The 24,849-nt window shown below is 36.2% G+C and overlaps 1 protein-coding gene across 1 annotated transcript in view; it reads left to right on the top strand.

Moving 5' to 3' along the window:
- gabra3 (gamma-aminobutyric acid type A receptor subunit alpha3) overlaps positions 1 to 24,849 on the top strand; it is a 142,903-nt gene that overhangs the window by 39,051 nt on the left and 79,003 nt on the right. Inside the window, exons 3-4 of the mRNA XM_088648976.1 lie at positions 9,305 to 9,423; positions 14,459 to 14,526. Coding sequence (XP_088505102.1) covers positions 9,305 to 9,423; positions 14,459 to 14,526 — 187 coding nt within the window. The remainder of the gene's footprint in view (positions 1 to 9,304; positions 9,424 to 14,458; positions 14,527 to 24,849) is intronic.

The raw sequence follows: 24,849 nt of genomic DNA, 5'->3' as shown, positions 1-24,849 counted from the left end.
TTAACCCTTCAATCACAATACTATTAGAATGGAATAATATATACTGACATCAGATTCCAAGATGCTCTATAAAACCTTAAGAGATTTCAATATTGATGATTACTTGCAACTGTTTTGTTTTAATTGAGAACATCCAGTATTACAAATAGGGCTATCTGAATTTTAATTTATTTTATCATCAATAAACATAAAGTATAAAAACGCATAGATTATTTTCTATTTATAGTCAAGAAATCAACCGATGGATTTAGAGCAAATGTTTTTAAGGCAGCAGCAACCTGATATTAGGACAGAAAATAAGGAAGAAAATGTGCCTGTTATTTGAAACTCTATTTGACTGTCAAGTCTTTATTTGAGGTTAATGAAATTGTTTTTTTTATTATGGAAATTGTGCTTCCTGGAGTTCTAATGACTTCTGCTAACAGGCTTATGCTCTGGAGTCCATTTTGCAAAATAAGAGATGAGAGAACATCAGATTAGGATTAGTGTCATGGGTTTCTTACTACATGTCTTCAGGACATTGATGAATATCTGAACAATCTTCACCTTAACCTTAATCATAATAATTGCTTTTGTCCCTGTGCACAGCAAATATATGTGAACCCACTGGCTTGAAACCACTCTGAGCTAATCTGTCAATAAGAAAAAAGAGCCAATGAAGCAGCCTAATGAATCTATTTTAATGTGATATTCATGTTATTTTTTGTTTTCCTTTTCCTCCACTTCACAAGCAGAAGCAGTAGAAATATTGTCAATAAAATGTACAAAACAGTTTTTTTTAGAATGTATCCTTCCATATTTATCTATATCCAATATTATCAGCAATATCCATGGTAAGTTTGGGGTCATTGCTATGCTTTGCTGCTGTCACTAATTTCCCATATAATCTAAATTATTTCTGCAGACCATTGTATTGATTTCTGTGTTTTTGTGACACAACAGCATTACAAATCCCATTAAAATAGTTAAAAATCAGAGACTGAAATGAGCCCTGAATACATTAGCATATTGGGCAGCCTCTAGAGCATCTGTGGAAATCATAGTTTGAGTCTTCCATTCCCAGGATACTTCATTGTTACTGTAAGAAGGCCTGCTTTACAGAATAGACAGCAATTCTTACATAAATAAGACATGTTCGGTATCACATTCAGTGGCTAAAAGGAAGACTTGACTCTGTCCAACAAACAGACCAAGACAGATTCAAATTATGATCTGGAGCAGTGTGACCTTTTTTTAGTAGTAGAAATAATAATGAAACATCTGTGTGTGGAATGACTGTTAAGTTTAGGATCAATCCTTTATGTGGAAGCACTTGACTCTATACACACAACAGCTGTTTTGTATAATAAATGTATCATTTAGTAATGATAATAGGACTACACAAGGTTATACTTACTTACTAAACATACTTAAAACTACATTGGAAAAAGATTTCAAGACCCTGGGTCAAAACGACCGGGAATATTGAGGGTACCTAATTAAATACCAATGATTATATCTGAACCACACCCAGAAGAAAGTCCTGCATGACAATTCAGATAAAAGAACGTTCTCAGCACCGTGTGTGCTGAAGAATGCAAGAGGTTAAATAAAAGCAAATCAGACCTCTGCAGGACTTTTTAATTTACTAAATTAATTTGCAGAGCCTGTTTAATTTAATTTCAATTTCTGCATTTCTATACTATTTTGTTTGGTTCCTTTATTGTTTAGCACATTGTAATGGTGTACCGCTGTATAAAAATTGTTAGTGTTGATAATATACGTTTTATGTGGAATATCATTAATAATTTTCAGACATATAATAAGAAAGAATGAAATACTATAGTATTAATGTAAGGTGGTGTTGCCCTTGAAGATGAAGATGAAGATGAAGAAATCAAAGACTTAAGTATTTTCTGTTTGTCTTACATTATATAGTGTTATATTGTATCTTAAAGTGCTGAACTATACACACTTAAATAGTATCCGATTTCAACATTTTTAAATGTTTCAATTATAAAATTATGGGAGAAGTAACAAATATTAAGAATACCCTTGGGGAATCTCTTGTTCTTAGAATTGTATAATAAATATGTGTAGTTTTCTTAATTTATCCACCAAGAATTTTTAATTTGTTCATTTTAATCTCCACATACTTGTTTTGCAAGGGCAGACTAACCAGGACATTACTTATTACATATTACCCTACAAAAATTCTATATTGATTCATATACAGTACAGCAATTCTAGAATAATTGTATATATTTAGTAATAATCTACTCAATATGAGTTTTAATTTGTACAAATATTTGAAACATCACGTTTGATACAAAAGTCATAATGTTTGAGTGCCAGGCAGAGTGTGACTCACATGCCTTCTGTTTTATTGGAACAGTTGTGTGACAGTAGAGTAAAAGCTCATTGTCATGTTTAACTAAGTTATCTGCACATACTGTATATACTGTAGTGTACTACAGCTTTTGGTGCCTGATGATTGTCACTTCAGAGAATGTTACCCTCTTCTTTCTTTTTCATTCTCATTGTCCAGTCTCTCCTAAATTCTAAAATACTGCATAGTGACATGTGTAGGTTCTACTAAATGGTGTCATACTAATCAATTTGCAGATTTCATTGGTATATGCAAGCATCCATTTGCTCATCATAGGTGGTAGACTACTGTTTAGATGTTATACCCTTAAAATGAGCTATCTGCAAATTAAAACCCATAAGCACATTTTAGTGTCCTACTGTATAAACTGTGCTATGAAAAGAAAAGAAAAATATTTGGAGTGTGCAGAGCAAATTTGTTTTTCATAAGGCTGACATACTGCACAATTCTCCTGTGAGTACACTATTTGCCGTTTGTGTAGCAGGATTACTGTAAAGAAGCAGGCTGTATTTTTTCGTAGCAAGGAAGAAGCATTTTACTTGGATTGAATAAGTCATGGTTGATTGGAAAGAATCCATTTCCTACCCCGTTTCACTTTTGCATCTCAGTGATGATACCCTGTTGTAGACTTGTATGTGAATAACTTCTGCATTTTTAAAGCATCGGGTTGTATGCCTCAATGCATTTTTGTGAAGAAGTGAGACACTGTTACTGTACAAAGTCCTCTGGATTATTAATTTTAATGGGATGTTATGTATAAAATGTGAAATGATTCTCTCACTCCAGTATTCCCCTGATATTCATACAGCAGGTAGAACAAAATAGAAAAAAGCAAGCAAACTCCAAATGCATTCTGGGGCAACAAAATGCATCTGAGACACTTTCACCACCAGCAACTCCAAATAAATGTTTGGATGTGTGATTTTGAGTGAATTTGCATGCTTTGTTTGAGGAAATGGGCTGTTTAAATGCTTTCAGTAAAAAGAACATATATTCTATAAAGAATGTGCATTTTTGTACTTTAATTTGAACAAACAGTTGCAACATAAGTTTGCAAAAGCAAGTTGATCTTATATCCAGTATATGCCCATGTTTTCTTTCAGACACATTTCCTGAAGTCTTTTTCTCATTTTTTCTGTGAAGTACAGTAATTTGAAAGGCATTGTTTCACACTTCTATTTTACCCAGAATGTCTCTGGCCTGGATCTTTAGCTGAGATAATTAAAGGAGACTAATATGTCTGCTACACTCCATTCTAGCCCTGTGGCAGGTTTTTTTTTAGTAAAACTGTCAATTAACTAATCAAGAATAGCAAGTCTTTACAGAAGTGAATCCATCAGTGTGGCATGGCAATCTGCCACTTGCTTTATTGAATCTCATATTTAGCCTCACAAATCTTGATTCAATTACGGAGATTTACTCTAATGAAAATTGTGAATCAGGTATGCAAAACCAGTGTCATAATGCCCATTTGAAGCTCTCATCTTCTGGTATACCAACCGTGTTATACCCAGTGCAACAAAGAAACATTTTAGACTAACATTTTATCACTTTACTTGACACATACCTGTAACTACAACAACAACAATAATAATAACTCACTTTTCTCAGTGGAAAATTTGAACTCATTAAAGATATTTGAACAATGGATCTTAGAATAAAAAACTTAATAATAATTCCTTACATTTATATACAGTAGTGCTTTAATGTGCAGCATCCAAGTAGATGATGTGACAGCATCATCAACAGAGAACACTCACCACACATTAGCTATCAGTGGAAAGGAGAACAGGGTGATGAAGCCAATTCATAGATGAAGATCATTATGAAGATTATTATTACCCTTTTAGAGAAACACCCTAGGATTTTAAGGTCCAGAGAGTCAGGATCTCAGTTTTTCATCTCATCTGAAGGATGGCTGCTTTTTACAGTATAGTGTCCCAGTCACTATACTGGGACATTGGAACCACACAGGCTGCAGGGTGAGCCCCTCTACTGGCCCACTAACACCACTATAGCTAATCTACAGTACGAACAGTTACACTAGGCACATTCCCTTCTAATTATAACCTACAGTATGTGCACAGTCAAAACAGTTCCAATTGTACAATTGGCAATTACTATTTACAAAGTAATCTCTTTACGTAACATTGGCAAGTCCCTGATAGTCATTACATAGTCATCAATTTCCCTTTGGGATCAATAAATTGTTATCTATCTATAATACTGGATCCACCTCGCCGGGGACAATCGGCAACATATTTCTATTTTATTTGGTACGCATAATTTAAACAAGAATACAGTTGTAATCTCATTGTAACAAAAAATGCACACATTAATTAACATTAACTTCTAAGATTGTTATCATATCTATTAGAAATCCTAAATGATTCATTTTAAGAGCTTGCAATAAGGTTTTCTAACTGACCACTACTGAAGTCTGAGGGATATTAATTGTCACTGCAGCATTAATACACACATCTACAGTAAACCTAATATATTTTTATCTCTACTCAGAGAACTGATCAGGAGGAATAATGCATAATTATTTAATTTTCCAATACGGAAATACTACTGTCTGTTACTTAAAATTGTGCGCTTTATGCACTGACATTATTCTTATAAATGAAATAGAAAATTCACAATATTATTAGGTAATTGTAAGTAAATGCACTGTAATAATCAGTTTTGAACCTTGGTTGAAACAGTTAGTAGTGTAGCAATTCAACCAGCTATATCAAGACATTCAACTAGACAAAACAATATTTTCTCACAAGGGTACAAGGGTACAAAACAACTTGTGTTGATTTTTGACTTATCAAAACCTATTGAAGAAGCAGAAATTAGACCTTCAAATATAACTGTATGCATTTGCTTAGTAAATCTCTCTTAGAGTTTCAATATGAATCTCTTCTGGTGAGTTTCCAACAAGGATCCATTAGTTTGAAGCTGATAGAAAATAACACAGAACAATGTCACTACTAAAGAGACACTAAATTCTCCAACTCAGTCAATCAAACTGTCATTAACACCAATTCTTCTGCCTCTTCCCTCTTCACTCTCTGTTATCTCTAACCTGTCAGCTGGAAGAGAAAATAGAAGATGCAACTTTGATACCTATAACAGAAACAAGAAACCACTCTAATTACATAAAAATCAGAAGACAAATTGCACTCATCATAAAAGAAGACAGCATAAAATACCTATCTTCATATTGTATAGATGTTAAATACTTCGACACTGCATTGAACAGAAATAATTTTCTTATAACAATTGAAAACATAAGCAGTTTTAAAATAGAAGATGAAGTGGTTTTGTAATAGTAAAATGGGCAAAAGCAGTACAACAAAAATGAGAGGGCCTAAGCGTGGTATGGAATAGCAAATGTTCTTTGTAAATAAACTTCAGTCATGAACACATGATAAACTGTTGGAGTATTGGAAATCGAAATTGTGAATAAAGTGGATTTACCTGTTGCACACTGCATTGATCTTAGTTTATGAATGCATCCAGCATTTTGCCATTTTTCAGTGTGCTGAAAAAATATCCTTGTACCATGAAAGCAAAGGTTATTTTGTCCATAAAATCACTATACAGTTGGGGATCATGTTTTTGAATGCTGATATATTGTCAGGAAATACAACTGTTTTGCAATTCTTTTTTTTTCAAACTGTCAATTTCCAGCTTCTTCCCAGAATAATTGTATTTTTGTTCCAGAAAAATACAGCACAGTGAATACACCTATAAAAAAAATCAATAGACAATATAAGCACACTCTTCTGTATTAGTGCAGGGCATTTTATTTAACACCTTAAATTTACATAGCATGACCAGGGTATAGTTAGATAAAAGAAAAGGAAACAAAAAAGATCAATTCATAAAAATGTGTAGCGATGTCACATGACTGTTACATGACTTATATTTAAAAACCAAATTCTTAAAGAAGCCCTAATGAGTTTTTTTTGTTGCCACTTCAGTCATCAATCAGATAAACATAATTAAGTTGCTCCCAGTCAACTTCGGGACTGACCGATCACTTTCAGAATTGCTACAGTATATTACTTCTTAATTTATTGCATTTTCTGTTACAGAATGGCTAAAAGAGATAAATTCTGTTTGTTTTGGAGTTGAGACATTATCCTTTAGGGTGTGGGTTGGTATTTGAAAACAATGGATGTAAGACAGTCAACTGTACTGAATTGAACTTTTCTTCTCCTTACTGGTATGTACTGTTGTAGGGTTCATTACAACTAAAGCTTCCTTGTCATTCATTATGCCACCCAGCATGAAGGCATTTGGAAATGACTTTGGCAAATGTCACATGTGACAATTATTGTAGAAGCTCTGCTAGTGCTGGAGTGCAAGTTTGGTTCTAGCACATGGTCAAATGTTCATTCCATCAGTTTAGACATCTGCAACTCACATGGGTTCTGAAGTATGCCACACACACATTGAAAATGCACCTTTTATTTCTGAGAAAATATCCAGCTTAGATGAGGCACTGTTGATCAGTATTCGTTTATTCGTTTAGAGATTCAGAATAAAAGAGTAGCAATGTGACGTCTACTGAGTGACTGCATTGAGCAAAAGGAGGATCCAGACACCATGTTGAGATCAAAAGAGCTCACTGATTCTCCTTTGGATTAAACATGCTTCTCTTGCTGGTGAGGGCAGTGGGGGGTGGCTTTATATTCAAAGTTTAGATATTGTATAAAGCCTTTCCTGAGACAAAGATGAGCCCAATTCCTGGGATCCCAAAGAGTTATTTTATTGCTAAGACATCCCATTGGGGCATTACTAACAAAACTTCAACTATGAAAGTGGTGTTTAAAATTAATTAGCCTCTTGGTGGTTTCCAGCATTGTCAGAGCTCCAGTTTATCCATCCAGGGTCATGGGCGAGCTGGAGTCTACCCCAGCAAGCAAGGGGCACAACGCAGGATACACCAGTCCATGACAAGAGACACACACTCACAGCAGGGCCAGTTTTTTCAAAGTGAATTAACCTACTAGTATGTTTTTGGACTGTGAGAGGAATCCCATGTAGACAAAGGGAGAATATCCAAACTCCACTCATATACTATAGCACCCCTGGAATTGAACCCAGGGCTCCAGCACTGTGAGGCAGCAATGCTAACTGTTGTGCCATTGTGCCACTCCCAGTTTGTCCATATTTTGCAAACAAGCAAATATTTTGCATCTATCAATTGTTTAATGGCACATTAATGTTCAAGATATAAAAACAATTGGAAAATTACGCAGATTTGGAGGAATTTTCTGGACTTAAAAGGTTCACAAACTCCGTTCTCCGTTACAGAACTGAAATATATAAAAGTTGGAAACATCAGTTAGTGATAAAATCTTCAGAATGTGAAGCAATTGTAATTTCCAAAGCATTAAATACTGGAAATGTATTCTACCAAAAGTATCATGTCTGTATTTGTTCACAGAATGTAAAAGAAATGAACAGAGCAGACATGAAATACTAATGCTTATCATTTTTCAATATCTAACATCACAGTTGCTCTTCCCTCAAAAAATCCTAACCCTTTAACACAAAGAGTCTGTTCGCTGAAATAAGGTAGCAGGGGAACGTTGAACACATCTAGACACTTGAACATTGAAATGGATATTTCTTGTTATCAGTCAATCAGCGCCAAGTCTTCCCCCAAGGCAGATGATACTCCTCTTAAATGCACAAAACAGAAGGTGCCAATTGCACATACAGGGCATGTAAGCGGTACTTTAAAGCTCCTGGAATTAAATTAGATACCACTAGAATGATGGCTTTTGATCTAGAGTGGTAAGACAGCTCCCCACTACAACCTACTGTTCTAAAGATTAACTCAGTGTGTTTGTAAATTTGATGCCATTAATTTTACAGTACACTCTTGGCATCATCTAACCTCCATAAAATACTTCAAAAATGCACAAAGGTTGTTTTTAGAACAATTTGCTGGCTATGCTCCAAGAGCAGTTAAATGAAAACACATACAAGTGCAACACTTTCATCAAGCATTAACTGTAACATTTCACCTTATTTTTTAGTGGCGATGTTGAACAGAGGTCCTACAAATTGGATGAAATTGAAGTGGCTGTAGTTCTTCTTGAAGGGGAAGGGCTTTGACCCAAGCTTCAATACATGTCATGGAATCTGTTTTTTTTTAATTATCCTAACCTAAAAAATTGAAATTTGTTTACTACCTTATCCTTTCAACAGTTTTCATTTTTTCAAATGATATGCATTAGTGCAAACTATATGTAGTTATTTTTATGATTGGTGTGCATTGATATAAAGTGCTTTGAGATGTCTAGATTTATTTAGAAGTTTAATTTAGCATACTGTACATATACAGTTTATTTAGAAGTTCAATCATTGTATTCATCCACCTGGTACCATCAACCACTATTGTCCTGGGCATTTAATAAAATTTGGAAAATGAGAGTTGAAATCATATTTTAGACATTTACTACTTGTACAATTCAGTGGTGTTATGGGATTTTCTAATAATGTCAGACTTCAGTTAAATCATTTACCTTGTTTCACAGCATGCTTTATTGCCATGTTGTATTCGAAATTCAACTCATATGTGCTTGTGTCTACATTCATATAGATCCCATGACTGTACAACCAAATTGAAAATAAGTGAAACTATTATCCTCTGTTACAGTATATATGTTAACATATTGTTTGTAACAATCTGTAAACAATAGAATCTGCTTGTTTTGTTTTTGAAGATTGACTCCTTCACTCTTTCTTTCACTTCTTCTTCGCCACTTAAAAGCAGTATTGCACCAGATTAACTATATATCAGAATTCATTTAGACCACTTCTCTGTCAAGTACGCAGAGGAGTGATATGCTTATATGTGAGCCCGAATTTATAACAACTTAATGGACTGTGATAAATGAAGGAATTCGTATTTTTTCTCCACAGATTACTGAGATATGATGATTTGCTTCCAGATGACAGTAAAGATAACATCACAATTTTTACAAGAATTCTCGACAGGCTTCTTGATGGGTATGACAACAGACTGCGCCCTGGCCTGGGAGGTTAGTGAGATCTATGCTTGTTTCTAATGATGTTCAGCAGTTTTACAGTGTGGTTCATACCCAGGAGCTAATGTCAATCTCAGGGGTTCAGCAAAGGCATTTTAAACCAAAATGCCAAATCCACTTTTCTTTGCAACCATTTCAATCAAGCGTTCTTGACAGTACATTTTAGATTTATCCAAGTCATATCCTACAGCATCTTATTTTAAAATATAAACTCAACTGTACAGGACCTATTGTGTGTTTCATTGATAAATGACCCACTGCTTTGAAAAATCATTTATAAGAAACCTGTATAATCAAAGCCTAGTCTTGTAAGGAATTTTACCCTAAATGCACAGTGCATGATGACTGCACAACACGTTTATCCAATGAGTAAAATACATTATTTTTATTTAACTTATTTTTCTACAAATGTTTCTTTTTTCTTTTATTCTTAAAATATGATTCCATTTCCTAACGTAGTCTCATTTTCTCAAAGGATATAACACCGTATTCTTTATACAGTTCTCTTTGTCATATTTATAAGCAATTTCCTGTTGTTTTACCAAAACATTAAGACATTTCTGCTATAGAGTATTTAAATTGTAACATATTATTGACGTCCACTGTAAAACTATGATTACAAGGTTCCTATTAAGGGAATGCAAAACTGGTGAGCAGTGATACCAGTGCTTGGGAGATGTATGAGCTGTCTTTAACCTTTGTGGAAAGCTTTGCTGCTTGTCAGCTTCAAGATAAAGAAATGCCTCCAGGACATGATAAGCACAGACAGTTGAGCCTATAAAACAGGAAAAGGACTACAGCTTAACACCTCAGGGCAGGGTTATGTTCTTTGTCGGACATAAAATGTTGTCAAGAGAATTTCCAAGTTAATTTTCCTGGCCCTTTCAATTAGTAGTGCATTGTAATCTGAATCACGTATTTGTGTATTATTGAAGTGTGTTAATGATTATTACATTAAAGAACAATGGCTATTGTAATTTTGGGAGTTAGTCCTGAAAACTCAGCTATATCTAGAATATATCTAATGGACGTTTTTCCCCCCACTCACACTGTTAAATGAATTCTGTGGAATTGGTCAAAAAAGTAAAAAGTGTTCAGAGTAGGCGGCTTTTCAGGTTGTAGTGTGACCTAAAAAGAAAAATACTGCTTAATTCCATTTTATAAAAAAGATAGAAGAAAAATGTTTCAGTTATCGAGCAGAATGGGGGAATGAGAAAAGGTGGACAAAAGAAAGTGAAAGCGAGAATGTGAAGAAGTAGTTGAAAAAGGTGGCTTAAGAGATCAACAATTAACATGGAGAGATTTTTTAAGCTCTTGGCTCCTTGAGATGTCCTGCTAGTCCTGTTTCACTAGTGTACAGTAAATGACAGGGCATTTTCTACAAGTAAAACAATAATCTGATCTTGAAATTGATAGAAGGGCCATGTATATACGTGGGCTGTATGATATTTATTTGAAGGTGATGTGAACAGAACACTGGCTTCTGTTGCAAGAAAAAGTGCTTGGCAGCTGTGAACAGTTAATGGCGTTGTGGACCGGTGCAAATTAGATGGTCCGTGGTGTGTAGGGAATTAAGGTTTCCGTTGAACGGTTATACTGTAAAATTGAGAGCTTTTGTTTGATGACTTTAGTAATAGAAAGGGTGTTAGAGTAGAACAGAAGAACATCTTTAAAATGGAACGTGGGAGTAGGCTTGTTCAGCCGTTCTGGAAATTCCATGTGGAGTTGATGTTTCTCGTATATGAACCCTGTCAATGCTGTATGAAGGATATTAATGCAAATAAGAGTAAAATTGCAATTTAAGGGCTTGGTTTTGGAATTAAGTTTTGTCACTGCATAAATGAAGAAATTTGAGGAAGTAAAGTTTTGACAGGTTTGTGATAGAAGCAGCTCTAAAGAAGAAAACTGGGAATCAGTGAATTTGCAATACACAGCAGTTGTCAATCCTGGTTAGCTAATAAAGAGGCTTATGTCTAGAAAAGAAAGACTGATGGAAGACATTTAAAAAGAATTTGAGACATGAATATAACTTGGTGCAGTGCACTCACTTTGCAATAACCAAGCCATAAATGGAGAAGAAGCACTTCTCCATCCTATCCATCCATCCATTCTATCCTACCACCCATGGTGACTGCTGACCTTATGGTAGAAAAGATTATTGGAAGAAAATTCATTCAAAGTGAAAACCAGTTTAGCCACTCAGATAAAGATGGCTTTAGGAGGTCCAGCAGTAGGTTTTTAATGAATGTATGTTTGAAATCTGTGAAGCTGCCACCATGGGGAATAATTCATATAAAAATGAAATGTCCATGGTGAAATTAAAAGCCCTTTTAGAGTCAGAGAGTTTGGTTTGGTTACTATCTTTAATCTATGAAGGGGGAACCTGAAGTTCTCTGCATACTGAAGGACTCTGAACGGTAGTATTGCGTAGTCTCTAAAAACTAGTTACAGGCTGTGTTGTTAGTGTTCAACAATATGAAGGTTAGTCTCATGAGTTAATTCTTCAATGTTGATAAAAAGCATAATTGTGGATACAATCCCTTGTCTTTGGGTTCAGCAATTTGCAATCTAGTGCCTGTTTATGGCCAAGGAATAGATTTTATCTCTAAAGGCCCCCATTTTTGAACCAGTTTCATGATAACAAAGAATTGTGTGGGGGGTTATATTGCCTGGGAGCAGAATACAAATACTTGCTTTTGATAATATTATGTTTTTGACAATTGTGTCAGTCAAAAAAGAAACCAGTGTTAATTAAAGTGTGATGTCATTTTATCTCTGAAACCTTTTGTAACATTAGAACAAGCCTAGAAATGATCAACCAGCACTGTAGAAATTTGTATCAGTGTCCAAATATCTTGTCGAAAGCCATTGGAGAATATGTGTTTTTACATAAGTGCTCTCATATTTCTGAAACAAATTTTCAACATATAGTATTCTGCTCTGTACCTAGTCTTTTAAATAGTTTTGATCTTACTATGTTTGGCAAATAATTAGTTTTTGTGTGGATAGCTTTGTTAAGTTCTTACAATGCCAAATATTCACTGGAAATAACCTTACAAAAACAGATGACTCACAGGTCTCTATAGAACTGTTCCTATTTTCTATAGGAACCTGTACATTTCTGTATTTGGAACATTTCTATTTAGACCTTATTGTTTTTGTAAGGGAAACTGGAAAATAAGTTTTGATGTAGCATTTTTGTAACGAACAGTTCTTTCCGGACCCTATGCGGACGACACAATCCGACGAAGTGGGGGAACACTGGGGAAACGTCATGCAGGAAAACGGGGCTGAAGACGGGGGGGCGTGTCCAAGGTGCGCTGGTGCACGGGGGAGGTGTGGCCGAGGCGAACAATCCAAGAGTAATCCTTAGGGAAAATCCAAAACACACGAGTAAGTCCAAAACCAGGAGATCCATCAGAACAAGAATTAAAAACCACGAAGACCGGGTCGGAACCGGCGGACAGGGACAAGGAACAGGGGTTAAAACCTTAACGGGACCAGGCGCTTCCTGGTCCCGGACTCGCACGATATGGAAATCAGATGCAGAGCCCGGAAGAGCGTCAGCGCCTGGCTTTTAAGGTGGGCAGGGAATGGGAAACAGGTGCAGAGAATGAAGTCTTTAGTGAAAGGGCTGGAGCACCCTTAAGGAGGGGGGACTATAGTCGTGACAGTACGCCCCTCCTTTTCAGGGCGGCTCCGAAGCCCTAAGAAAAAAAAAAGGGAGAAAAAACAAACAAACGATGGAATCCAGGCTGCCAGGGTGCCGTCCGCGGGGTCCAGGTGTAGGCTCTGCATTCTGTAACGAACAGTTCTTTCCGGACCCTATGCGGACGACACAATCCGACGAAGTGGGGGAACACTGGGGAAACGTCATGCAGGAAAACGGGGCTGAAGACGGGGGGGCGTGTCCAAGGTGCGCTGGTGCACGGGGGAGGTGTGGCCGAGGCGAACAATCCAAGAGTAATCCTTAGGGAAAATCCAAAACACACGAGTAAGTCCAAAACCAGGAGATCCATCAGAACAAGAATTAAAAACCACGAAGACCGGATCGGAACCGGCGGACAGGGACAAGGAACAGGGGTTAAAACCTTAACGGGACCAGGCGCTTCCTGGTCCCGGACTCGCACGATATGGAAATCAGATGCAGAGCCCGGAAGAGCGTCAGCGCCTGGCTTTTAAGGTGGGCAGGGAATGGGAAACAGGTGCAGAGAATGAAGTCTTTAGTGAAAGGGCTGGAGCACCCTTAAGGAGGGGGGACTATAGTCGTGACAGTACGCCCCTCCTTTTCAGGGCGGCTCCGAAGCCCTAAGAAAAAAAAAAGGGAGAAAAAACAAACAAACGATGGAATCCAGGCTGCCAGGGTGACGTCCGCGGGGTCCAGGTGTAGGCTCTGCATTCTGTAACGAACAGTTCTTTCCGGACCCTATGCGGACGACACAATCCGACGAAGTGGGGGAACACTGGGGAAACGTCATGCAGGAAAACGGGGCTGAAGACAGGGGGGCGTGTCCAAGGTGCGCTGGTGCACGGGGGAGGTGTGGCCGAGGCGAACAATCCAAGAGTAATCCTTAGGGAAAATCCAAAACACACGAGTAAGTCCAAAACCAGGAGATCCATCAGAACAAGAATTAAAAACCACAAAGACCGGGTCGGAACCGGCGGACAGGGACAAGGAACAGGGGTTAAAACCTTAACGGGACCAGGCGCTTCCTGGTCCCGGACTCGCACGATATGGAAATCAGATGCACAGCCCAGAAGAGCGTCAGCGCCTGGCTTTTAAGGTGGGCAGGGAATGGGAAACAGGTGCAGAGAATGAAGTCTTTAGTGAAAGGGCTGGAGCACCCTTAAGGAGGGGGGACTATAGTCGTGACAATTTTATTAAAAATTTTACTTTTACAATATAATTCTCAATTCTGCTGAACTTTATCTTCAGGCATTGTGTTCTGTGGCCAAATTGTTGTTCTATTGGATTGTCAGTTTTAAAATAAAAATGTAGATAAATTTACATTCTTCTTGTCTTTTCCAGAAAGTGTAACTGAAGTCAAAACTAACATCTATGTAACAAGTTTTGGACCAGTCTCAGACACGGATATGGTAAGTGTTGATTTCTAAATAGAGGAAGGAATTTATAGAAAATCTCTTGATGTTTAAACAGATTTATATGGGCCAGTCAATATAAAGTACAGGAAAAAGATTCTCAAGATTAAAGATCCCTGACTGGATGGAAGCAGGATACACAAGGCTGTTGTTTGACAATTTGATTGTGCTTTTTATCATGATCATAGTTTCCATATGCAAGTTTGCAGGGGTGTCATTCCAAGGTTATTAGTTATTCAAACAAACCGCCTCTCTGCCTGCTGTTCATTGCCACTTCCTCCACATTTCAGCATAGTACTGGCAGAGTTATCTCTCAGTTTGTCCTTCCACTTAGTACTGTCTGATCAAAACATTTCCAAATCCTTTTGCTGTTTATGGATTCTAGTAGCAGAAAATGGAAAATTGATGGAAGAAGGTGTCAAGCATTTTTTTCATTCTAAGGCCTACTAGATTTATCTTTGCATATTTGAAAATCCACTAGGAAATAATATTATGTTTGTGTTAGATTATGAAGTACTGGTCCAGAAATGTGAGAATATGGGGAAAAGTCCCTTTTCTTGTATGTTAGCCTCTTGGGAAACTTTTTTTTAAATTAATCTACTGCTAAATGAATGAAAACAAAACTGTCCTCTTGCTGACATACATAGAACCTAAATTACATTCTAATGATTATTTCTTCACCTATGCTCACTGTGTGAAGGAGCTACTGTCACATCAAAGGCCACTGTTCAATATAATTCCAAACAACACATACTGTATATAGAATTTACATTTGGATTGCCACCATCATAAATTGTTTACATAAGGTCTATTAAAATCATTCCTTTTTCATGACCTGTCACTTCATGAAAAAAAATATACAGAGCTCATAGATAAGGAACAGAAAAATATAAAATACTATGAAACAATAATGAATTTAGTAGGGTATTATTTACTTAGTCCTCTACTTCCAGGTGGGATATAAGGCTCCAGTGTTTCCTTTCCTACAGGTCAATATTTCCTATTCTTGATGGCTTGTTGTACATTTCTCCAAGAGACATTTATCTTGGCTAGCTCCTCCACCATTGGTTCTGTCTAACTAGTTTTTGGCCTTCCTGGTTTTCTTTTTCCTGCAGGTGTCCTATGACAGTTTTTGGGATGTGATCACTATCCATTCTAAGTACATGACCTACCCATTGCAGTCTTCAATATGTGATTTCTGTAATTATATTCCAGATTCCAGTCCTTTTGTATACAGTAGTTGGTACAGTAGTTGGATATTTTATTTGGCCAGAAGATGCAGCAAATGTTCTTAAGACATTCATTGTCGAAAGCTTCAACAATGAAGCTGTTCCAGCTGTTTGAACAGGGTCCACTGGAAACCTTTGGGTTTGTCTAATGTGTTAGTCATGATACAGCCTATAGTGTAAATGAAGGGGATAGGCGAGAAAATACAACCTTGTCTCAATCCAGATTTCAGAGGGAACCACCCAGAGAGGGTGTTATCCATGATCGAATTGTTCATAGAATTTTCTTATGATAGTGACAGTCTTTTTATGGGATTCTATAGAATCACAGTATCTTCCAGAGGGTGTTTTGATGATCATTATTAAATGCCTTCCTGAAATCCACAAAAATTGATTAACAAAGCTGTGTTTCATTTTAAACGATTAAATGATTAAATGATTACATTTCACAGAGCAAAGACCTGATTCATACAGTTCTCTCCCTTTCTTGAAACCTGCTTGCTCCTGCTTCGGTCAATAGCTGCCTCTATTCTGAGGAGCAGGACTCTACAGTAAACCTTATTTGTAATAGCAGGTTGATTTCTTGCCAGTTATCACTGTTCCTGAGGTCACCCTTCTATTCTTCAGAAATAAGTGTCAGTGGATCAAATGTCTTGGAAAAGGTCAGTTAGCATTTTGGAGGCCATTGGGACGTCTGCCTTCAGCATCTCAGCATGAATTGAGTCAACAGCACATGCTTTGTACTCTTGACAGTTTAAATGGCAATTTTAACTTCAGAGCTTCAGGAGGATTTGGTGTCAATATCAAGGACATCATCTGTTTTTAGCAGACTGTTCAGTATGTGTAAGTTCTTCTTGGGGCACTTGACTTTCATGATGTCTAGCCACTTTTGGTGCTGGTCTTGTGTTATCACCTTCTTGAGTTTGAGTCTCATGGTAGTAACAATTAGATAATGATTGCTGTAAGCATCTGCAACATGGTAGGCACTAACTTCATGTAGTGACCTCTGCCACTTGCCACTAATGATGATGTTGTCTATTTGATTGGTTGTTTTACCACCAGGTGACTTCCATTTGAGTATATAAATGTTACGTTTTGGGAAGATGGTACTGCCTATGATAAAGTGGTTGTTCATATAAAAGTAAATAAGGCAATCTCAATTGTTTCTTTCACCACATCCATGGGTGCTCATTGCTCTCTCATAGTTTGTCTTAACAGATCCCACTTTGACATTAATATCACTGATTATCAGGAGTATGACATGCTTTGGTACTTTGAAAACAGCAATTTGAAGTTGTTCATGCCTACTGTCTGTCTTCTTCATCAGTTTCATTAGTTGGTCCATAGCACTGCAGGATAGTGAGCTTCCAGAAATTTGAATTGAGGCATGCTCTTATCCACCTAAAATCACTCAATAGGTCTCTCTCTATTAAGGATCTGGCTTTCTCTCAGGAAAGTATGATGACTATATCTCTCTGTGGTTTAATATGGCCTGAGAAAAGAAATGTACTGTAGGTAAAGTAAGTAATGTGGCCCATCATTCCACATCTGACATCCAGATGCAGCGACATTCACTTGTTCTCAGGATGTCGAGACTGTATCTCTTCATTTCCCACAGGCTGTTTTTGAAGTCTCATACATGGTACAGACCTTCCATCCCCCAAGGCTGATCCCAGTTTATCACACTCCTGACTTCTAGCTGGTTTTCGTCAGGGGTGGTCATCCTGCCACTCAAATGACTCGAGTGGGTGAAGTCTATTAAGGGCCATGTGTAATTTAATATTGCTCACTGTAGTTTCTGTAACAGATTTTTGATTTTTTAATGTGATAGTGTTGTTAGTGCTATGCCCAACCCCTAGCCTAGAGGATCAACATGCTGGTTTTTGTCTGGCCCCTTGCATGAAACCAATCCAGTTCAGCCTACCAGGAGTCAGGGCTCCCACTGGTATAGTAATCACGGTCTTAAAGGCATAGATGCTTCCCCACCACAGCAAGGTCAGAGGATGGGGAGAAGAACAATGTAAAAGCCTTTGTAAGTTATTAAACTGATCTAAGAGTTTCTTTTTATAGATGTCTTAAAAACAATATACTGTATAATGTATAAATAATAAGACAATTTCCTTCTACCTTTTTCATATTCGTTATGTACCAGATCACTATCAGGTTCTATACTGAAACATTTCACCCCGTCTTAATGAAGATACATGATATGATTTGCTCAATTCCAACTTCAAATGATGAGCTCTGCAAATATCCATATAGTAAAGGTACGGATATTGTGAGCAGTGAACTTCATAAAGAAGAAATTAACATTTTCATTGTTCTTCATCACTGATCTTTCTAGGAATTATTAAATTAAGTATTTTTTTACTTTTTTAAAATGAGTGCATTTTATAATTGCTTTAAATTATTACAGTGTAAAGACAGCTCTGTTTCACTCTGGTCATGACATCTAGGATACAGATCTGTAGTTGCTGGCATTTTACTGAAGTATAGAGCTAAAGCCTAGGAAGGTATTCAGGACTAATTTAAAAAAGAGTAAAAAAGGTAAAGATCTCTGATAACTCTAAGTGTCATTAAAATGAAGGAAACAGTACAGTAATATTTAGTGGTCTCTGGAGAGTAACAGCTCCCCTAGAGGCCTGTGATGATTCCATCTGCCTGTCTGATGTGCCAATGTACTGCCAGAAGGGACAATGGGTTCAGTGCCAGAGTGCTAGACTTACTGTATAGTTAACATTTGGAACCTTTGTCTCTGTCAAACTAGATTTGTCTAAACTTGATTAGTGATCCTGATGGCTCTCTGAGCTTCTGAGCTGACTGCAGCCTGCATCGTAGCTGAAAAAGACTGATTGTGTGTCTGTCTGAGTGTAAATTCAGGTATAGTTCTTCTTTTAGCCATACAAGGTACTTCAAGCACAGTTAAAGAGCATATCATAGCATTTTATTAATTTTTAATCATGCCAAAATAAAAGGTTAGTTATCGTGTGACATTCGTTTTGACCACAATGGTCTACATAGCCAGCAGCCATATCCCCCTACAACACACAGTGGGCAAAACAATGCTGCTAAGCAGGTGTGAGCCTGGACAGTACCTGCATGGGAGACCTCTAGGGAAAAACTAAGGTTGCTGTTAGAAGAGGTGTTAGTGGGGCCAGCAGGGGGTGCTCACCCTGTTGGCTTTGTGGGTCCTAATGCCCCAGTATAGTGACAAGGACACTATACTATAAAAAAGGCACTGTCTTTCAGATGAGATGTAAAAATGAGGTCCTGATTCTCTGTGGTCATTTAAAATCCCAGAGAGTAGGGGTTTAACCCTGTTGTCCTGGACAAATTTCCTTTTAGCCCTTACCAATCATGGCTTCCTAGTAATCCCCATCTATGAATTGACTTCATTACTCTGTTCTCCTCCCCACTGATAGCTGATGTTTGATGAGTGTTCTGGTGCACTATGGCTGTGGTGGTGGAGGGGAGCCCGCATTATCTGTAAAGTGCTTTGAGTGGAGTGTCCATAAAAGCGTTATATAAACAATTATTATAATTATTCAGTGTAAGTGTCATAGTAAACTTCCAAACATAACAATGTTGTTTTTAAGGTTTTATAACCTCTATTCTTGTTAACTACATTATATGTCCTGTATGTTAGTCTACATAAATTCAATCTAAAGCTTTCTAGAAAAAAAAGCTAAAGAAGGACTTTTCAGACTTAAGTGAGAGGAAATGACAATGGGAAATATTTCAGTGCTGGTGTGCTATATGTTTCACTAATGGGTTTAAATAGTTCTTTCATACTTGCCATTATAATGTTAGATACATTTAGTTGTCAGGATCATTAAATGTTTTAATATGCTTTCCAAACATAAATTTGTGAGAGCGATTTCAAACAATTAATGTAAATGCCTGCCTGTCAATTTAAAAGCAAAACACTTCTCTTCATGAAAGAACCAAACTGTGCAAAGACAGTGAGTTAGACATGAAAGTGCATTTAGCAGCCTTTCCTACTATTAGAACTTACTATTTTAGTTAATAATTTAGCATGTATCTTTCTATAGTCTTTCTATAGTCTAGGAGTCTATAGTCCTTACATCTTTTGAGGAATTTATGATCACACTCCTATTCTGTTCTTTTTCTGCATTGTCATTTTAGGCTGGTATAGCACAATCAGTCATGTGTAACAGAACTAGTAGATTAACCAAATCGTTTTTCAATCGTCTTTCTGGAGAGAAGGCTTCAGAGGCTAGAGTAATGTGCTTTAGGTTTTCCTTTTTTTTTTTCAAAGTTGGAAATATCAAGAGAGAGACTTAGGCTCCTATTTGCTTCTCTTCATTGTGTCCCTCAAGCACATTCTGTGGGAAATGCTGAAGACTATCAATCTGCCAAATCCAGATCAATGCTTTTTACAATAAATCCTTTATCAAATTAAAAATATTCACAGAAAATCTATATTAATCTACTGTCACTAAGCTCACCAAAAACTGTAAACGTTGCTCTCATACATGTCTTACACAAATTGCAGAAATAGCTGATAATCTTTCTCACAAGAATTTGTATTTCAGATGCATTATTTAAGCATGACTGGCTTGTCTTCCACTCAATAGCATACTGTCATTAACAAGAAAAGCATATGGGTTGCACAGCTGATACTTTCTGTATTTTTTGTCTGTAAATATTAACCTTCAGTGTACTGACATTAAATGCATTCATTTTATAACATGGACATTTTAAAACCTTTTCACATTTTCCAATAAGCACTGAGTGCACAACAGCTAGTCTTTTATTAAAGGATAACAAGATTAAATCACAATTGTGCTCACGTCTCTAAAAAATAAAAAGTAAAATGACTGGACAATATGCAAGTGATATTTTTAAATATCAACATTTAAATTTTGGTATTACTTTATACTGATGTCTATGGTCATTCATTCATTATTTCCCTTGTGTAGGAGATCACATAACTAATCTACTCATTCTGAGAGTAAAGAAATGTGTCTCTGGTGGTGATGGTGGGATTATTTAACAAAAGCCAGATATGTTGGAGAACACTGTTTTTATTAAAATACATTTATTGGTTTCAGTCACATACATACTTTATTGGGTTATCACTCAAACAGTAACTTGAGCTTCAACTACCTCAGTGTATTGAAATATTTGCCATCTTACTATTTTGTAGAAAAATGTTAAGCTTCTATTAAAAACCATGTTAAAAAGCTTAACAAGCATAGTCTAGAAAAGACTATTTGTATCTTTAATATGCTCCATCCGAGAGAGTCTTCACTGTGTTGCCATAGCTACAAGTCTTTATGCTAGATGGCTTTCAAAATACATGCTGTGTAATTATAATTCAACAATAGTCCTTGCCTCCCAAGTATCCATGGTAAATATCTATTATTCAGTCTCAAGGACTATTTACTACTGTAGCTTTATATCTTCTTCTTCACATGTATTGAATCTCTGTCTATATATATATACAATATATACATGTGCAAATTTAGTTTGCTGTACTGTGTGATTTAGAAATTAGAACACTGTCAAAAGATAAATAACAACACAGTACACACTATAAAGCAACGCTAAGCAAATTATAAAAAATAAGATTTATACAACTGTATAATACAGCATATCCCATATTTATTGATATTGGTGTGGATCTTGTATTTTTTGCTGCTACTGATTATATTCATTTATTTTAAAAATCAGAAATTAGTTTCATGTTGCAGCATCTTCTCTAAAATACTAATAGTGTTTCTGCTGATGTTAATACTATTATACTGCTAATAACAATAATATGCAAAATATGGATAATATTAGATTTTCTCAGTAAATGTGACTTTGAAACACTAACAGAAATATATAATTATTTTAAATATTTTATGAAAAAGAATTCTCCCTACTGCAACTTATTTTCCCTGGGGAAATGCAAAGATCTGTATTTTATTTTCGACTTAATCATAAGATTATCCAAAATAATCGAATTCTACAAAAGACAACATCTGTACAGTAAACAGCATTTACAGTATCTCATGTCTTTGAATGATAAGGGCATAATATTTTTATTATTCCTTTGCTCAGACACCATTTACTGTATATACTGTACATGAGGCATCATAAGGATTAAGCTTTTCCTTGATGGTCTCAGTCAGTGGCTCCTTGGTAATGCTCTCTCAATACCAAAAATAACAGAAACAATATTTTAATAACCTGGTACAAACTGTATAGCTTATACTGTATTCCTTTTTTACCAATTCCATCACATTTTAGTCTTGGGGTTGCAAAATACAATTTAAAAATGGCAAACAAGCCAAAATGTTTAAGCAGATGGTCAGCTTTTAGGGGGTGGTACAGTAGTGGTTAGCATGGCTGCCTCAAAGTGCCATGCCAAGTGAAAGGGTGTTCCTCTGCTTGAAGTTTGTAGAGTATGTTCTCCCTGTGTTGGAGTGGATTTTTGCTCCAATGTCCTCCCACAGTCCAAAGACATACAGTACAATGTACTGTACTAAACTGTACTGTATTTGGTTAATTAGCTTCTGGGGAAATTGACCCTGGTGTGAGTATGAGTGTGTGCCCCGCAGTGGGCTGGCGTCCCATTCAGGGTGTATCTGTCCTTGTGCCTGTTACTTGCCGGGATAGTATCCAGCCTCCCTCGATAAATCATAATGGCATGAAGCTAATAGAAAATGGATGGTTTAGCTTTTAATGTTTTGGCAGGATTTTTTTTTCCTTTTGACAAATTGGGTTTTCAATTTAAGCATAAAACAATTTTTAAAAATATTTTAAAGTCTTTTGTAGTCTAATTTGTGTGTTTCATGTTACTATTAATTTGTTAAGTTATTAATTGCTTAATATTCTGTTTTATGGCCTAGGCTTTTGTGTAATTAGTGCAGTAAATACCTCACTCAGCTGAAATGACTAAATCTAGCATTAATGTGTTGAAAGGTGCAGTGGACAGGAATATCTTGATTTTTAAGATTAATTCCATGTAATTAAAATGTTTTGCATATGTGGGTGTGAGCCATAATGTACAAGTCTCTCACCAGTTTGACAATAAATCTAATCTTAAAAAAGACTATAGTCAGGAGAGTATTTACAGTGGCCCTAAATGCTTGTAGAATGAGGTAAAAATCATTTGAGCAGTTAGATATGTTAAAATCAACTATTTAACCATATATAGTATGCGTGATAGGTGAGAATGGGGAAAACAATTTACCAAAACTCTGAGACAGAGTGATGCTTTGCTTAATCCAGTAGACCTACTGTACATGAATGTTGGTGTATGTAGTATGTAGTTGTTGGAAATACAGTGAATGAAATAGAAGGGTCTCACTGACATACTGTAGTAGAGGAAGTTCAAATGTAGGACCTGAATTGCCAGTGGAAAGACAGACCTAAAAAGAGCAGAAGCAGTCACAGAGCAGCCTTGATGAGCAGGAGTGATTCTTCTGTGGCCAGAACATCTGAAGCTCTCAGTACTGGGTAGGATACTGTACATCCCTTTTTCACGTATCATTCTGTCAGGGGATACACATTCCAGACTTCAATGGTGCATTTGCTCATTTCTTGGCGGCTTAGTGTGGAGAAATCAAATCAAAGTGTTTCTTATTTAAGATCTGTCTGTTGCTATGAGAGCACCGTTGCAAGAAAAGAAGACAATTTCTGTTTGATGGGTTCTCCAATTGTAATGATTCATATTACTGGTATAAATAGATCATTACAGTTTTATATGGTTGTGTAAAACCCAAGATGAATATTTCAGGACACCTTAAATGACTTCAGGTTATACAACAGCTCATATTAGAAAGGTATACAAGCACTGACAAAGTGTCATTCCAACTTATGGTATGTAATGCCTTATGTAACTTACTATATGTAATGATGATAATGTGCAAACATACAAGATCTGCTCTTATTTGGGTTCAGAATGCTTAGTGTATTAACTCATTGACACAGTTAATGTATGACATATTCCCTTGGAAAGTCAAGTACAGTATGTGTAAACAATATACTTGTATGTATGAAAAGTTTCAAGGTAGAAAACAAAATTATTTCCACCTGGATTTTCACAGCTGAGATATTTCTTATGTGTGTATACTGTATAGAACATAAACACAAAGACAAATAACACTTTCTGCCTAATTTTCTGTAACCACCTTTGAGCAGTCTCAATGCAGTGTAGCATTTGCAAAATCAGTTGGCATCCATTAGTCTCACTACTGTGATATTATGCTACTGCAACACCAAATAAAGATCTACACTAACATGAAATTAGGTTTCTCTGAGTCATTGTTTGGCATGTGTGTATGTGGATATATTTTGTTATACTCTAATTTTGCTAATTGGTTAAGAAACACAACATTGATAAGGAAGTAATGCTCAAGGCTACTATTCTGGAAGTATTCTGGAAGGATTTTATGAAGGTAATCTATGAGAGATCAGATGAGGCATATTAGATTCTGAATTATTTCAGAATTAAATACTTTTAGGAATAATACACAATTTGCAACACATTTGTATGTACTGAAGGCAAAACTTCAGTATAAGTTCAGTATAACTTCAGAAAAAATGTATATCATCTCTTTTCAAAAGCACCCTTAACGGTAGAAAATGTATAGCAATAAGTCTGGATGTTTTTAAAACATTGATGAAATTGAAACTTTATTTCAATGGAATGAAAAAAAACATACATTCTGATTCATGTTTGGAAACCAAACTTGCATTAATCCATATTTGAGCGCATACATTTTCTGTATGATTGCAATGTCTCTTACAGAGAACACTTCATCATAGGGGCCATTTTATAACTCAATGTTAATATGTGAATATTGGAATTAGTCATTTACAGTTAGGGTCAATAGAATTCACTTCTTGTTTTCCTGTGGGAACTGTGAAAACTCTCACAAATTAATCTGTCCATTGTCTGCTTAATTGAATAAATGCCACATACAAAAATGTTTCCTTGATACTTTGGTTGCATCTCTGTAAGATTACAAAAGCAATTGCTGTTATGATTATCAATTGTTACATACCCCTTTTCTAATTGTAGTAAAATATGAGTTCTGTTGCAAAAACAACCAGATTATAAAAGAAAAGTCTGTCAGGT

This window comes from Lepisosteus platostomus, chromosome 10 (genome assembly GCF_059453375.1).
Source record: "Lepisosteus platostomus isolate fLepPlt1 chromosome 10, fLepPlt1.hap1, whole genome shotgun sequence".
Lineage (NCBI taxonomy): Eukaryota > Metazoa > Chordata > Actinopteri > Semionotiformes > Lepisosteidae > Lepisosteus > Lepisosteus platostomus.
The sequence above is the reverse complement of the archived record's forward strand: the minus strand, read 5'-3'. Positions and strand labels throughout refer to the sequence as shown.